The sequence below is a fragment of the Heptranchias perlo genome, chromosome 38 (genome assembly GCF_035084215.1).
Source record: "Heptranchias perlo isolate sHepPer1 chromosome 38, sHepPer1.hap1, whole genome shotgun sequence".
Taxonomy (NCBI): domain Eukaryota; kingdom Metazoa; phylum Chordata; class Chondrichthyes; order Hexanchiformes; family Hexanchidae; genus Heptranchias; species Heptranchias perlo.
In genome coordinates, this window is record NC_090362.1 from 11,489,555 (window position 1) to 11,506,144 (window position 16,590).

The 16,590-nt window shown below is 40.5% G+C and overlaps 1 protein-coding gene across 1 annotated transcript in view; it reads left to right on the top strand.

The window, feature by feature from the left end:
• Positions 1-3,197: 3,197 nt before the first annotated feature.
• The window catches only part of LOC137304583 (chondroitin sulfate proteoglycan 4-like), a 55,721-nt gene continuing 42,328 nt past the window's right edge, over positions 3,198-16,590 (top strand). Inside the window, exons 1-2 of the mRNA XM_067973228.1 lie at positions 3,198-3,271; positions 4,805-4,932. Of these exons, the coding sequence (XP_067829329.1) occupies positions 3,198-3,271; positions 4,805-4,932 (202 nt within the window). The remainder of the gene's footprint in view (positions 3,272-4,804; positions 4,933-16,590) is intronic.

Below are 16,590 nucleotides of genomic sequence, written 5' to 3' on the forward strand. Positions count from 1 at the left end.
CTTATTTTGTTTGCTTTTTACTATATAAAATTAACCAATAATAGTTTTTTTCATCGGATTTATTCAATAAACTAGTGGATCTCCCGTTGCATTGGCTGTGGGCTAAGGAAGAGGACAGTCTGTTCATCTGGCAGAGCCAAGTGTGGGGATTGTAAGTCCAGGTGGAGATTTGCATTGAGGCTTACAGCAAGTGTGGGTTCTGGGTTGAGGTTTGCAGTGTGCACTTAGTGGGCCTAGGCATTGTGGAGATGGGTTGACTTACAAAAGAAAGAAAACTAAAGTTAAACCTGGGAGTGGAAAATAGGCAGAACCAGGTGCATGCATAGGGGGACCCAAAGCAGAGCACAAGGGCCTAGTATAGGTGGGGCCCTGAAGGGAACTATAGCCAGATCCAGGTGTGGAGCAGGGCATAGGCTTCCTAAATTGAGTCTAAGGCTTGTGGAGGTCCGTGTGTCTCCACATCACCATGCTGTAAATGGAGGTGTATGTAATCTCCCTGCCATTTTATTCCTAGGGACACATGCTGTACCTCTCTCAGAATTCAGCTCATGTAACACTATTATGAAAAGCCTTTCTCTCAGTCTTGGGGAGAAAGGTTTTGCATAATACAATTGATGAAGAACAAAAGTAGGAAATAACCAAAATAGACAACTAGAAAGGAGAAAAGCAGAGACTTATCCAATGAGTAAAAAGAAAATTGACGATAGACTCAGTGGTCACTATGTAGACAATGTTCATAATTGTATATACACAAAAAGTTTTATTATAAAGATTGTCACTTATCATTTCTATATTGTCTCCTAATCCTCAGTGCAGTGAAACTGGTTACCAATTTTTTCTAATTTCTCCCCTTACCTGTTCCCCTAATGGTGTTAAGTGGATGGTGGTTAACCCTCTAATGCCTTGTCCAAATGGCCCTTATTTATGTATAAGTTTGAAAGTGATTGCTGGCAGGCTGTTCAATTGTTATATCTAAGCCCAATCCTGTCTTCACCTGGCATACAATCTCTCTCCCCCCATTAGGGATCACTGAATAGTGATCAGAAGTTGGAACCTAGCTTATTTTCCCTTCTCTAACCAAAGCTGATTTTCCCTTCAACTCAGTGTGCTGTAACCAGTTGTAGCACTCTACAACTGCTCTAATGACCATTTTCAAATAATGTATTGATTTAAAAAGATGGAGTTTGTGCAGTGAGGTAGCTTTGTACCCAGCATTTATTTTCTGATACAAATGTGCAGCACTTTTATCCTTTGTTCTCAATTCCTTACTCTAGCATATAGAAAATGGTTTGTCTTTTTAAAGTTTTGTTCTCAGGATGTGGCCAATACTGGTACAGTTACACTTATTGCCATCCCTACTTGCCCAAGAATCAGAATCATAGAATGATTACAGCACAGAATGAGGCCATCAGGCCGTCGAGCCCATGCCAACTCTGCAAGAGCAATCCAGTTAGTTCCACTCCCCCGCCCTTTTCCCGTAGCCCTGCAAAATTTTTCTCTTCAAGTACTTATCCAATTCTCTTTTGAAAGCCACAATTGAATCTGCTTCCACCACCTTGCAGGCAGTGCATTCCAGATCATAACCACTCGCAGCGTAAAAAAGCTTTTCTTCATGTCGCGTTTGGTTCTTTTGCCAATCACCTTAAGAAGGTTGTGATGGGCCTTCCCCTTGAACTGCTGCAGTCCTAATGGTAATGGTGCTGCCACAATGGTGCTAGATTGGGAATTCGAGGTTATTGACCCAGTGACCCCTGCTCGAAAGTGCATTTGTTTGGATGTTGGGTGAGGACAGGATCCAGTTGCCTGTAATACACTCCACGGTCATGCATCCTGCTGCACTTGGAGGCACACTAGGGCTTGGGTATGAGCTGTTGGTGCCCATGGAACTGTGTCCCAGTAAGAAGGTAGCGCCTTTGGGAGAGGAGGGTCAGGAAGTGGAGGGAAAATGTGGAAAATAGTCATTTGGCTCATTTTAGTTAGATCTGCATCTTATTTAGTTCTTTAGTCATTTTGCACCGTTTAGCCATTATGACTGAGCTTGATTCAATGTGGAAAATGTGAATTTTGGGGGCAATCACATCAAAAGTGGGATTCCCACCAAAGCAAACACTAGTGGTAACTAAGGCAGTAACTCCACCCCAGGCAGGATGGTTGTGGTTCGAGAGTTCGTTATCTCCACATATTTTAAACATCAAATTAAACCACACAGAGAACGGTTAGATTGACTCATCCCTTTATGAATGAAGCTGTGTTGAGCCCCCATAGATACATCGTCTTTTTAAAATATCCTGGGATTGTAATGTGAGAGAGTCTCTGTGTAAGGGATTGGTCTTTGGAACAGTGGGCTAGTCACTCCCACCATATACATACAGACTACTGGAAAAAACTTTAGAAGGGAGTTGGAAAGTGCACGAGAGAGACAGATGGCTCCGAGAAGGGGATCCGTTTTGCTGGCGACGTCTTCACTGCTGCATCTCTTGCACATTCTACTTTCCAACATTGCATCAACCTCTGGAGGTGAGTGATTTTAATTCAGCTTTTAAACAGTTTTGCAGCTCTCTGGCACGCTAGCTTTTCTTTACAACAAATCTTTGAGATGGAATCAGTTATTTGCCGATAGAATGAAGTCTGAAGTTGTGCGTTTTACTGACCAGTTGCTGACACTTTAGTTACACAAAGTTCTTTTTCCTCCTCTTGGACTATGTTGCCTGATTCCACGTGTTATACTGTCTTTAATTCCTTATAAGATCATCGCAGTAATTATCTGATGTTCTGTCTGGTGTCTGCAGTCTGTATTTACTATTTCCACAAGCAGTTCCGGTTAAATAGTAACGATTCCTAGTAACGGCTGTCATCTGTCACTCCGCCAGTGGTGCAAATTGCCTCCTCTGTTAAAGGGGTAATGCTAACCGAGATAGAGCAGGCTTCAGTACAGTTAAATGTAAAATATCTCCGCAGGTCCCTTTAAAATGCCACAGCAATGTTATCAACAAAACCAATTGGTTCGAAATATTTTCAAGCATAACACAAAGCCTAGCTCAATAGGAACCCAGAGAGAGGCGGTACACCTAGAGTTAATTCACAGTGTGCTTCCAAGAACCGAATATACATTGGGGTTACAATTATATGTGGTGCTGTATGTATAATACTGTTATACCTGTTTTTACTTAGTACTATACACTATATTTATGGTAGAAATGGATGAAGCACAGAAGTTTACAGCTCAGAGGGAGGCCATTCTGCTCTTTGTATTTATTGTGACTGGTTATAGGTACGTCTGCTGGATATATTACCTCACTGAAGCACTGTGACAATAGAGAAGCTTTAACCTCAGTGTTGAACCCCCTATAAGAAGAGCTACCTTGCTGTGACTGAGTTTGTGACAATGAGGTCTGAGTGCAAAGGGAGGATGGTGTATTTTGGCTTGAACTCATTTGGTCTGGACAAGTGAAATTGGAGCCTTGTCATTGAGAGTAGACCTGTTCAAGTAAGAAAACGGTTGAGGAAGTTTGCCTTCACTACAGTACTACTATTGATCCCCCTTAGGAATAACAGTGGGAATTTCACGCCAATTGCAGAAAATCCCACTAACCACAAACTGGCATGAAGAAATCGGTTCAATAAGAACTGCAGATGGTAAGGCTGAATCTAGGCGTGGTATGCTTAGCAATGAATTGGAATGACTCATGTGCGTGGGGTGTGCATGGCCTAAGGTTGGAGTGACTCATGGGAGGTGTGTGTATGACCCTGAGATCCATTGAACCTCCCTGGTCCAAAACCAGGGAGGCAATAAGAATGTGATGTAGAAGGTATTAAGTTACAGGAAAAATAATCTCCATGTTAGAAAATACAGCAATGTAATATTTTCTTCCTGTGACTTATGCACTGTCTAACCGGTTCACTTCAAATCCAGCCCAGGGATAAAATTTGAAGTTCAGACCCTAGGTGTGTTACCTAAAATGGTGTATTGTTGGGACTTGGGCAAAGCTGTTCATTACATTTGTTACAGGAGCCCTTTTGAGCTCCAGTACCTCTGCTAAACTTCCTTTCCATAAATAGACCTGATTCTGTGGGCATACACAATCCAAACCACTCATGATTGTTGCAGTTAACTGACATCAGAAATAATGTTTAATATTACTGAGGTAATTTCATGTAAATAGATTTGCAATAACACACATAGATGTTAAGATTTGGAGCCACTGTGCAGTCTTCAAACTCTTCAATCTTCATTCTTTATGGCTTTAGTTCCATATAAAGTAGAACGTCAGCCCAGATGTTGGCTCCTGCAATTGAAATAATAACTTTAATGGAGGCAAACTTTCAGAGAAATTGGTGGGCTGTTGGCCAAGGCAAACACTAAAGTGCATTTACCATTATAACTGAAAGTTACAAAATCTCTAAAAATACTCTCTACAATCTGTTAATATTTACATGGTCTTATTTGGCTTTAGTTTTTTAAATTTTAAGACCAGAAATGAGTAGTCTGGATACACCCTTAGTGTAATCAGCGATGGTAATAAATAACAGCACGTATTCATTTTGAATGCATCTGCAGAAGAATAATGGACAACAGGGACACTTGGAAGAATCATGGACTAGAAAGTGGATAGTGCAGTGCCCGTTTTTAAGGCAAAGAAACAGGTGCTGAAGGGTCCAGTGCAACCTGCGCCTGCTCATTCTGTGCCGGGTGTGCATTGCACACCATATTGGTTAGGTCACCCTGTAGTCGCTCAGGGCATTGGCCTGAAACAATCGTTAGACCCATTGCCTTTGCAAATTCCGGGCCTAATGCCTATTTCAGGCCCCTTTCTGAAATTTGTTCACACCTGACCACAGCATGTACTGTTCACGCTCTGCTCAGTTTTATCAGAGGCACAGTATTCAAACTAGTGGTCTTTAAAGAGACCGCTGGAATCTGCCACCAAAAAGGTAAGTTGCAAATTGTTTACTTACCTCTATGTGGAGCAAGAAGGAGCATAAGTGCTTCTTCTGACTCCACATTAAAACTTTGGGTCGCTACCGGTCACCGCTCGCCCCCTTCCCAGACTCACAGTTGTTCCAGTGCCGGCATTCCCACCGGCTGATTTTTATCTTCTTCGTGAAGGCACTGCCTCTTGAGGCATGACTGGCATCTCCAGCACGCCGGCCACATCCTGGTGTATTGTACTCGCTCATCAGTTTCAGTGCAGCAATTTGCATTTGCCACTGGGTTCATGCCCAAAGTCGGGCCCATTTATTCCTGTACAATTGCCCCAGCCACTCATGGGGTGACCTCTTTAGTGTGAGGCCTGAGGGCCTTTGCCACTGTCCATGTGTTTTAACATTTTAAAGACTTGGATTTTGTTTTGTTCCTTGTTAATGGGGAAGATATGTCTTGACCTCTCAGGAAACCTTTGATGATCTCCCAAAATAAGTTTGACAATGTGAGTTATTTAATTGGCGATGATGTAGATTGAATGAGCTCCGAGCAGCGCGGAGTTTAGTCTCCACTGTACCCTGTTTTCAACTGCATCTCTGAAGAAATGTTGGCACATTTGAGATGGTTCCTTCTCTCTGTATCTCACCATCTCTCATTCCTCTTTCACAGCTCAAAAAGATGTCTCTTTGGTCCCCTCATCAGGGTCTTTTTCACACCACTGAGTTTCTTTCCCTCTCTTTTCACCAACACTGAACAGAGTCTGTCTCTTTATGTTATAATGATTAACATTTGTAGCCACAACAATTAAAGTGCACCCCCGATAATTCAATGGATAAATACACTATCTATCTAGTGAGGTACTGAACCATACTAACCATAAAGTTCCCAGTTTCGATCACTGATCATTAATGAATTAGCTGGTTTCAGTTTGGGTAACAGCTGGGTTCTACAATTGGCCTCAGCACTTTTCAAGTATAGAGTGGAAAATTAGCCAGTGTTCCCATTCCTGAGCATTATCCAGTGACTCCTGCTGGAGAGATCAGGTGGGGATGGTCTTTGGGTGGAGAGGGATGGCCTTGGCTTCAATGCCCTTCACAGCTGAATAGCTTGCTGACACTCATTCACCAGGCTCACACATCAGGAGGTGGCCAGTATATATGGAATTGTATCACAACATGAGTCAGAGAAGATGGGAGAAAATAAATCTAAAAAACTTTGCATAGATTTAATGCCACTTGGATGTCATTTTTTAATTGTAAGATATTTGCCTTGAGTAGATCAGTTGGAATAAATTTTGTAGAAGACTTTATGAGATGAAGTTCTCCTGTTTTAATGTCAGGAGCTCTGTCTCCTATTGATTGCGCAGTGGAGAATTGTACAGAAGCCAATAGCTTGGCATAGAGCTGATAGTACAATCTACATGAGTCTGCCTGTAGTATACTGTCTGCTTGCTCCTATTCAGTGTGATGCACAGGGCCCAAGGTCCATACTGCAGGACATCTCAAAAGCTGAAAACAACAACATCAACTTGTATTCCTTACTTTGGAATGCAAAGAATGCTTACAGTGTGGAGAAGAAAAAAGTGAACACCAAGCGGGAGGGAAGAATAGGCAGATTGAATTGGGATAGGACCAGAAAAAGTAGAAGAGAAAAGTTTTGAGAAAACTTTTGAAAGCAGTAAAGGAGCAGTTACAGTGGAAGGATTTGGGGAGGGAGTTCCAGAGGACAGAGGCAGGATGGCTGAAAGAGTGGTGGGATATAGAGGATGGGGAACAAGGAGCAGACCAGTGTCAGAGAGATAAATCAAGAAATAACGATTAGGTGATGCCAAGCTTTGATTTTAAAATCCTATGGATTATAGTAGGAATGGAAGAGTGGGAGGTGAGGAGTCCCATAGTTTTGAGGTCTAGGAAAGAATAAATTAGACAACAAAGATTGTATGGTGAGTTTTGAATTCAATGTGGTGAGGATACAGACAGGGGGAAATTTAGAATAACACTGACCATGGTAGTATTGATAATCGAGAGACAAAACATTTGTGAGTGAGAGACATGGCTCAAGACCAGTGGTGAGAAACAGATTGCTTTTTTTTGTAGAGTGAAACAGGGCCAACTGTGCATATAGCCTCCCATTTATGGACTGTTACAGTTAACTACTCCAGTCTCTGACTGGTAGAAGAGGTACACTGGTATGATCTCAGTCTGGTCAGGGTGAGTATATGAGGAAATATCTCACTTGCTCTTGTTTCTGTTTTTTTTATATATAAATGCTTTTCTATAAGTAATTGTTAGTGTTTGGTCCTGAACTAGGGCCGATGGACTGAACCAGTAGGATTCTTTCTTGTTGAAATTAATCTTTTACAAAAGGATTCCCAGAGAATCCTTATACTGACAGCTCTGTTTTAAAAAAAACAAATCTTTGTATATTTTACTAAGAACAGATTGAGAACATGAGGCATTTTTATAAGTTCTATTTATTAGACTTGGTCCCAGTAGGTGTGATATTAGACACTTCTTAAACACAGTTGGGTAAGGAAAAGCACAGTATGCCTTAACTTCAACTGTTCCTCACATCCCATTACTGGATTGAGTCATGTCTCATGAGCTGTACTAATTCTCATGATAACTGTAACCTTCCTCCCACCTGTAATTTTCAAACACATTTGATGCAGGTAAGATTAACTGAATTAGTGCCATTATATAACTAAAGAGACTGCTACTCTATGAGTTTGGCATCAGTATTCTGGCACAATGTCCAGGAGAACATATCCTGAGCTCCTATGGGTTCTCAAATTCACTTTTTAAAAATTCTAAATGGCAACTCTGTTAGTGAGGGGGTGTCCACTTGGCAGGATGAGAATTTCCAACAACGGGTTTCCTAACTCATTGGCTGCTGCGGGTTAGAGAAGAGTAATTAGTTACACTTGAGCTTGGAATCGAAAGGGCCCAACCTTTAACTTCTCCAAATCTAGAGTTTAAATTTGACATGACCAATATCTGATTGACAAAGAATCTGAACTGAACTGAGTAGGACATGATGGTTCCTGAGCTACTGGGCCCATGGTAATGCCAAGTTGAGAATGAATAATATAGGATTAGTGAGTTTCACTACATTTGTTTCTGGAGAGGGAGCAACAGTGAGAAACCTTGCCAAATCTATCTTCAGGAGATTAATGGTTTGTGTAGAAAGCATAAGAAATAGGATTATAAATGATCTGTCGAAGAAACAAGCTTAATTGAATGGCCTTTTCTCACTTCACGTTATCTTACATCCTTAGAGCACCAGGAACATGGAAGCATATTCCTTCACCATCAGCTAAGAATCAGAAATGGGCTAGATTTTCTGCCCATCCATAGAATGTTGTCAGGCAATCATATTCATACCCCCAGCACTACACGATTTGGGATTGGAGGAATTTAACACATTAATTTTTGTTTACCATCACTCCTGGCCAATAGATGCAAGCAGACTTCTGTTATCTATAAAATGGCATGCACTGGCATTTCCTTTTCAACGATTCAAATTTCAACATTTCTAAATTTGGAATTTTGCCTTAAATTTGAATTGGCTGCAGATTCCTAGTGCACATTTTTGGCTTCAGCTGAACCTACTAATGTTGAATGTTAACTCTTTGTTAGCATTCTGGGAAAGCCTTCCATGATCACTGGGTGTTCAAGGACACATTCTGCATGGTTCACCTACATTCAGCTTTCAAATGACTTCCCTTCTCCATTCTTTTTTCATTCTGTTTTAAATTGTATAAGTTAAATCTGGGCCCATTTGCTTTTTGTGGTGATTTCCCTTACAGCAGGAACTTGATATAAGTTTGTAAGATTGGATAAACAGTTCAGTTCTAAAATAGAACCTTTTGCATTGATCTAAAGTCACAGTTCTAATTGAACACGGGATTATACTGATGAATATTACTCTTTCTCTTCTTCACTTCACCTGCAGAAAGTGAATGTTTGTGTGTGAGAGAGTCTTGGTATCTGTCCCTCTTTCATTGTACTGTCCTTTTTGACACAAAGTCAATCAGCTACTGGAATCTGAAGCTGAGCAAAATTGTCTAAAAGCTGTTGGTGATGACATGATAATAACAACAACAATTTATATAGCACCTTTAACATAGAAAAATGTCCCAAGGCAATTCACAGAGGCATTATAGCCAAAGGCAATGGAGGGATCGATAGAGTTGGTGAAGAAGCAGAGCTGGGATTGGGGTCAAACCAGGGGGAATGACCAGTATGGGAGAGAGTTTTTATTGCGGACTAGGGCATCAAAGGTGGAGGTGAGCGAGTAGCTGAGCAAATGGACGATTGCATAAGTATTGTGGCAAATGGAGGGCCAAAGACTAGGCAGTTGGTAATATTCAGTAAGGGACTGAGTGGTGCAGTGGGAGAAGAGAGCAGGAGATCACTCAGTATTTTTGGAGCAACCTGCGGTTTATTGTGGAGCATTAGGCATTTTCTCTTGTTCAGATCCAGCACTTATAGGAGTAGATCTTGACTTTGTGCGATAGTGATAGCGAGTTGGCAGCCTGTTTCACATCTCTTCTGATTTTTATTTCCATTGACCAAAGCGGGCTGCCAACTCGTTATCATCTGTTTTACACTATCCCACAAAGTCAAGACCTATCCTATAGTCTTTTCCAGATGAGACTCCAGGGAGGCCTCAGTACCTCTCAGATAAACCCTGCAAATCCCCTGCAGATAAATGGCCACAATATAATTAACATCATAATTATTTATGTCCCTGTTAATTATGGCTAATTTGACTCCATTCATTTCCTGGGTAATAATTTCTGTTTATCGGTATTGAAATATAAAAGAGTCCTATTGCTGTAAATATGTTTCTTTTTCCAATTTTCTCCCCTCCTTTCCTGAAGATGCTGTCTTTTGCTAGGGTATGGTTTCATAGGATTCAGTGCATTGTTCAAGTGTCTATTTTTCACATATGAGCCAAGACAGTGAGCATTGGCAGGCTAGTTGACTATGAGGATATCACAGCTGAGGCCAATCTGACCGTACCCAATTTTCACAAACCCGTACTTTCCACCAGAAGTCACTGTGAATTGTTTCAAGGAGGGAAACGAGACTAATACTGGAACTTGGGGCTCTAAGTTCTGAAAAGAGACTTGCAGAATTTATCACATCTGTTAAAAGAAAACATGTACACTACCACTTCTGTTCAAGACAAGCAATTCAGTCTTGGGAGCTGTTCAACCACCTTTAACACCGCTGCCAACAAAAAGATAGAAATGATAAACAACAGCAAGTAATATTAAGCTTGTATATCTTAAAGAATAACACAGTGTGCAGTTTGCTACAAGCCAATAACGCATCTCGTTGTTGATGAATAGCTCAAGCTACGCTCTTAGATGACATCTCAACCCCTTATTTATTAGTATCCTTTAGCCGATTGTAAATGTGTGGCATCTATAAAATTAAAAAGAAATAACTTATCATGTCCTCTGGACACCTCAAAGTGCTTCACAATCAATTCATAACTTTTGAGGTGCAGTCACTGCTGTTATGTAGGCAAATGTGGCAGCCAGGTCCCACAAGCAGCAAGTGAAATGAATGATCAGTAATTGTTTTTTTTTGGTGGTGTTGGTTGAGGGAGGAATGTTGGCTAGAACTCCCTGCTCATCTTTGAATGTTGTAGTGCTTTGCGATTTTTGTTTTATGTCCACTTGAACCACCAGAACAGGCAGACAGGGCCTTAGTTTAAAGCTTTATCCAACTTTACCCCGAACTTTGCAGCACTCCCTCTGTCCTGCACTGAAGTGTCGGCCTTGATTATATGCTCATGTCCTGAAGCATAGTTAATATACACAGGCACTACCAGTAACCGAGTGCGTATTATTACAAAACCTATGTTTATGACTTCTGCATACCGTTTAACAGTCCTGTCTGAATTGGGATGTCCTGACATGAAACATCCTCACTGTGAAGAGCAGCAATAGCATGCACGACTTTCAAGCTGACAAAATAAGCTGTTTTGGCAGTTCTATGGCAACCTGCACTGCTGCACCAAGTGCTGACCAAATTCCACCCTTTCAACACATTGCAGATTGTGAAGTATGCTGTTATACTGCAGTAAAACAGTGGACTATTTTTCGAACTTATAAGTAGACATAATGTTACATAGTGAAGAGTCAGGCAGGGGTTGGTAGAAGCAGTCCCCTGGGGGGCTTCAGCTGTTGCACACAGTGTGGGGATAAACTTTTAGAAGTAGGGCTGTTTTTATTTCTGTTGTAGCAGTGTGAGGTGTTGAGTACTGTTGTAGAAAAATACCATAAAGGGGTGGGAGTTCTGCCTTGTGGTTTGTTACGCTTTGTTAAGGATGGAGATCCACTGCTAACTATCTGCCAAATTAAAGAATTATTCTTTTTTTTATATACAATTAGGTACTTATAAAATTCCACCAACATTTCTTTTGCTCATCAAGGTTAGGGATGGAACCTTCTATTTTAGGCATCTAGCATCAGCACAGATTAGATGCAGAGTAAAGCTTCTTCTACTTTTGCTTCAACAATGTGTCTCAGTTCTTACCTCAGGAGGACAACTACCACTGGATCTGTGTGACATTTTTCTATTTCCCATAGCATCCACCTTTCTGGATCTCTGAGTGAAATTGTCAGTTTGTGAGCAGTTTTGTGTTGTGGGCCCATGTCCACTAGGAACTGAATTGAGACGACACAATCTCTTTTCATATAGGAACTTTAGAGTCAAAAGACAGGGGAGACTTTCATGCTATTAGTCTGGGCTGGAACTGAACATGGATCCCAGAGACAAAAGGCCAGTGTGCTAACCCATTCAGTCACCCAGTCCTTCTCTCCTATTACAAAGTTAGTTACATAAACAGTATGAAATAAGTAATTCTAATGGAAGGGTGGATGAGAATTGGATAACCTAGTAATTAGTACACCTTTCCTTCTTGAACCTGAATTCAGATCCAGCCCAGAAAGTCTCCGATGTGAAATAACTTTAGTATAAAATAAATGGTAGATCTACTTCCAGAAGAATGAAGGGCAAGAGTTGATTTGTGTGTATTAAGGGATGGAGATCAACATCTTTTAATATGAATTGGAGATGGCATATCAATAGTATTTATTATTCTGACCTTTAGGAATCTGTGGGCCACAGTGACCCAGCCCAGTTTCTCTTGGAGTTTTCTTTCTTTACATCCTTTGACAGAAATATATTTTAGGCATACATTTTAAAACCAAATCCTGTTTGTCCAATCTTATGGAAACCAAATTATTTGTTAGTCATTCTTTCCAACTTTCAATGAAAGGCCAAAGTTGTTTCACTCTATGTCACAATCAGCATATTCCTCAGCATATCCACAGCTAAAAATACATGGGAAAAAATAAACTTTCCACCCATACAGTTCTTGAGAGCTCACATTACACCAAATACACTGGAATTGCCAGCCTGTGTAATTGCACAGGATACATTGGGATTGTCTGACTATGGGATTTTATGAGAAACACTGTGATTGCCTCCCTGGGGTTACAGTCCATCAGTGCCTTTTAGTAACAAATAGGTACCATGTGTCAGTGCCACTAAGTGATAATTTGATTAAGTGGAAAACTTTGTGCCTGTCCTTGGCTGTTACTAAAAATAAATCAGTCTATGAATCTGAATGTATCTGTGTTTGTGTCAAACTGAGTGTGAATGTATGACTGTTACATATGTATCTGTTAGCATACGAGACTACTGTCTGCCTGTGGTGTGCAACTGAGACACTGAGCACGTGCATCAATAGTTGTGACAGTCTGAGTGCAAGTGTCAGTGATCATGAGTGCAGACATCAGTGATTGTGAGATTCTGTGAGTGCATGCATTACTGATTGTAAGACTCTGAATTCATGCAGTAGTGATTGTGAGACTGTAGGCATGCATGTGAGATTGTGAGTGTATGCATCGGTGATGGTGAGACTGAGTGCATGCATAAGTGATTGTGAGACCAAATGCAGGTATCATTGACTGTGAGACTCTAAGTTTGTGCAACAGTGATTGTGAGAATCTGTGAGTTGCATAGAGGGGATGTGATTGAGATCTTTTAAAATGATGAAGGGATTGGATACAGTCCAGTTAGATAGGGTGTTTGAAATTGCATCCCTAAATAATTAGTAGGCAAAGGATTAGGTAAAATGCAAGAAGCATTTGTTTCTGCAGAGAGTTATCACTCCCTGGAACAAATTGTTGAGACATATGGTGAGTAAAAAGTCACCACAGTCTTTTAAATGGGAATTTGACAAATATTTGAAAAGAAGACATTTCTTATTATAGAGGATAAATTGTTAGTTAGTTGTGATTATGAGGAGTCATGGGAAACTGCAGTCTTCGGGAGTTTTCATGGTTCTCTTGGGAAGCTGGAGAGGAATTTCCTAATTTTCCTGAATTGGCATCAGGTTTTTGTTTGCCACTCCCAGGAGATAGGGTGGTTAGGGAATTTGTGAATGATGTCTGTGTTTGCACCAATGACTGGATGGGGAAGTCTGAATGGGCCTGATTGTCTTTTCTCACCCTTTTTGTATGTTCCTATTTTACTGATTCTCATTGGAGTTTCATGCTCTTGATATTTTGGGGCGGGCTTGGTGGACCAGCTGATCTTTTCCTGCCTGTCAATTTTGTATGTTTGTATGATGACAACTGCAAACCTGTATTACTGATCCTCACTGGAATTCCGTGCTACTGATCCTCACTTGAATCCCGTGTTACTGATCCACACTGGAATCCAATTCCTTATCACAATTGCACAATGTTAAACTGTATCCCCACCACAATCCAGCAATTCTACTGCGAATGTTTTTTATTATTGAGACATTTAGTTGAAGGGGCAAGTCCCATGGTGAGGACGCCAGCAAATCTGAAAAGACTGGAGGATGAATTCACCAATCATGCTCTCCCTGCAGGAAGTGGCAATGTAGCAATGAAAGGACCCACACTCCCTTTGAGAGTGCAGCATCGATTAATTTACCCTTAGAAGAAAAGACAAGATTAATGAAAATGGAGGTTAGATTTGGAAGTAAAACAAGCAGAAAATTGAAAGAACAGTTAAAGGAGAGTTTGTTCAATAAGTGAGCATGCAGAGAAGTGTATGGGATGAGTATTTGGAACCGAGGAGGAACAAAAGAGGAAAGTTCACAGGAGCCATGGTCACAGTATTCATAAAACAGAGAAAGATAAGAAAGTTTGTGATGGAGAGTTGCAATTATGGTGAACAACGGCTTAAGTATCTACCCATTCTGGTACCATGCACCTTGGGCAAATCCGCAGGCACTGAGTGTGATGTTTCAACAACAATTTATATTTACCAAGCGCTCCTCATGTGCCGGAACAGTGCTTAACAATAAGGAGAACAGGGATATGGTGGACCCACTTGAGCACAGTTGGTTGTTGAGGAGTTAAGAGGTTCTCCACCCTTCAGAATAATGGTACTTTCTTAACAACTTCCTGCTTTTCCTTTATTGTAACCATCTGTGTCGGCAAGGCCCATTCTGTTCAGTGACTCCAGTCCCTGTGCTACTGTAAAATAGACTCGAGGGTGGCACGATGCACACTTTCCTTGCATCTGGTGTTAATTAGTCCAGCTTTCCAGTAGTAACTGTTGGTAGCCTAACTGGCGGAAGGAAAGATTCCCTTGTGTGGTGACAAAATTGAAAATCTGTTATAAAGAACCAGTTTACAATTTGGTTAAATATATCGTACAAAAGAAATCCCCTCCTCTATGGGAAAGGCCCCAAATTTATTTTTTGCAAGGCTCCTCCGAGGCTAACTTGCAGTGTGTGATTTAACATGATCTTTTTGTTAGTTGTTTTCTATGCACCTTTAGACGTAACAACAATATGAGGAAAAGTAACCTCCCATTTCAACTTATACACACAAATATTAACTTCAAGGAAGAAGAAAAGAACACGTGCAAAACAGGATAAACAACTAACAAACTGACCAGCAAAAAAAAACCTAATAGTTGATTCTGACTAGGAAGGACCAATTCCCTCTCTAAAGTCCCACACAAAGTCAGGGTTTTTCCCTTTTGCTGACTATCCAAGCACATACATAGCATGCCATAATTTCCTATACCCAAGGGTTTTCTCAATCCCTCTGTACATTTGCTCAAACGACTTTAGTTTTCCTTGGTATCTAAAAGCTAGTAATCCCAAATTAATATTTACTAACAGTACATTTCATACTGAAAAGCATAAGACATGGGCCTTGAACATCTTGTCAATATTAACAATGCGGAGATTTTTAAAAAATGAATAATGTACAAACAGGATCTTTAAAATGCACATTCACTTCATGTTTCTGATGTCTTTTAAGCCTCATTTGGGTTAGCAAAGCTCTATCCAAACAGATGGATTTAAAGATCAGAGAACTGCATTTTATTTGGGAATAACCAAGAGAGATGCATTTGTTTATTCAGAAATATGAAGTTGGAGGAGTGTTCCCTTGGGTAGAATGAGAAACCCAACCTCCCACATTCAGAATTATTCAGCCATCCATTAAGGGAAAGATAACAGTGGTTGAGGACCAAATAGAAAGGTCATGTTGCACCCCTCAAATTTGGCACCCCTTCCGTAAGGAAGAACTCTGGAAGCCATGACAAGCCTTGGCAAACCAACTTGATTATATTTAAAGTGAACTTTCCGATTACTCAGAAGCAGAGAATTTATTAACAAACTTACTAATAGCAAAGAAATACTCATTTTTATTGTTCGCTATCTGTCTACATTTATATAAATATAAATTTATAGAACAATGTTTCCTAAATTGGTTTTTTGATGGATATTTTAATCCTGTTGGATTTTTGCCTTTTAGTAAGTAATTCTCAGCAGGAAACGTTAAAAATCAAGTGCAGATTTGCACTGGTGATCCTCCAATTTTCAAAGTGATTCACAAGATGAGCATATTCCAAGAGGGACAGTTGTCGGGGTTGGAGTGCAAAACAGAATTAAGTAAACAATACTGTTTTACACGTTAATTACTGGGATCTGAGAGACAAGCTTTACAGTTGTTTATCCTTGACTGCTGGCCCCTTTGTAAAGTTCCAGTTTTGTTTATTGTTTTTCTTTTTTCCCTATTTCCCCCTCCTCTACTAAAGATTCTGACTCCTTCTGGGATACGGTTCCATTGGTAGCAAAAACCCTTCAGTACATTACCTAGGTGACCATTCTCCTATACAGCTCAGTACCACACTGAGGGATGCATTTACTTACTGAGCCACCTGGGTGGGCGGTTGTTTTTTGCACTTAATATAGTGAGCAAGCATTCAATTTCCAGCCCTATATACAGATTGTGACTATGTTCTGGTGGAATGTGCACGCTGTTGTTTCAGAGAGTTACAGTTGGCTGATATTTTCAATGTTTCTCCAGCACATTGTTCCTGCTCCAGCTGCATTTTTTCCAACAGGTCCAATAGTCTCTGAGTTGTCACTAAACTGCTCCTCGCCATATATCCAGTGCTCGCACTACACCCTATCCGTGGTTTACAGCATTTGACTCTTTGAGTACACTAACCTGAAAAGGAATCGGCTGGTGTGAGATTCTTACACTTAACAGTCATTGTACTTGAAAATTAATAAAGATGTTTGATGTGAAAAGATGACGTATAAATTCCTTTCCCAATGATGTCTCTCTGCTGCTGGCATTTTTA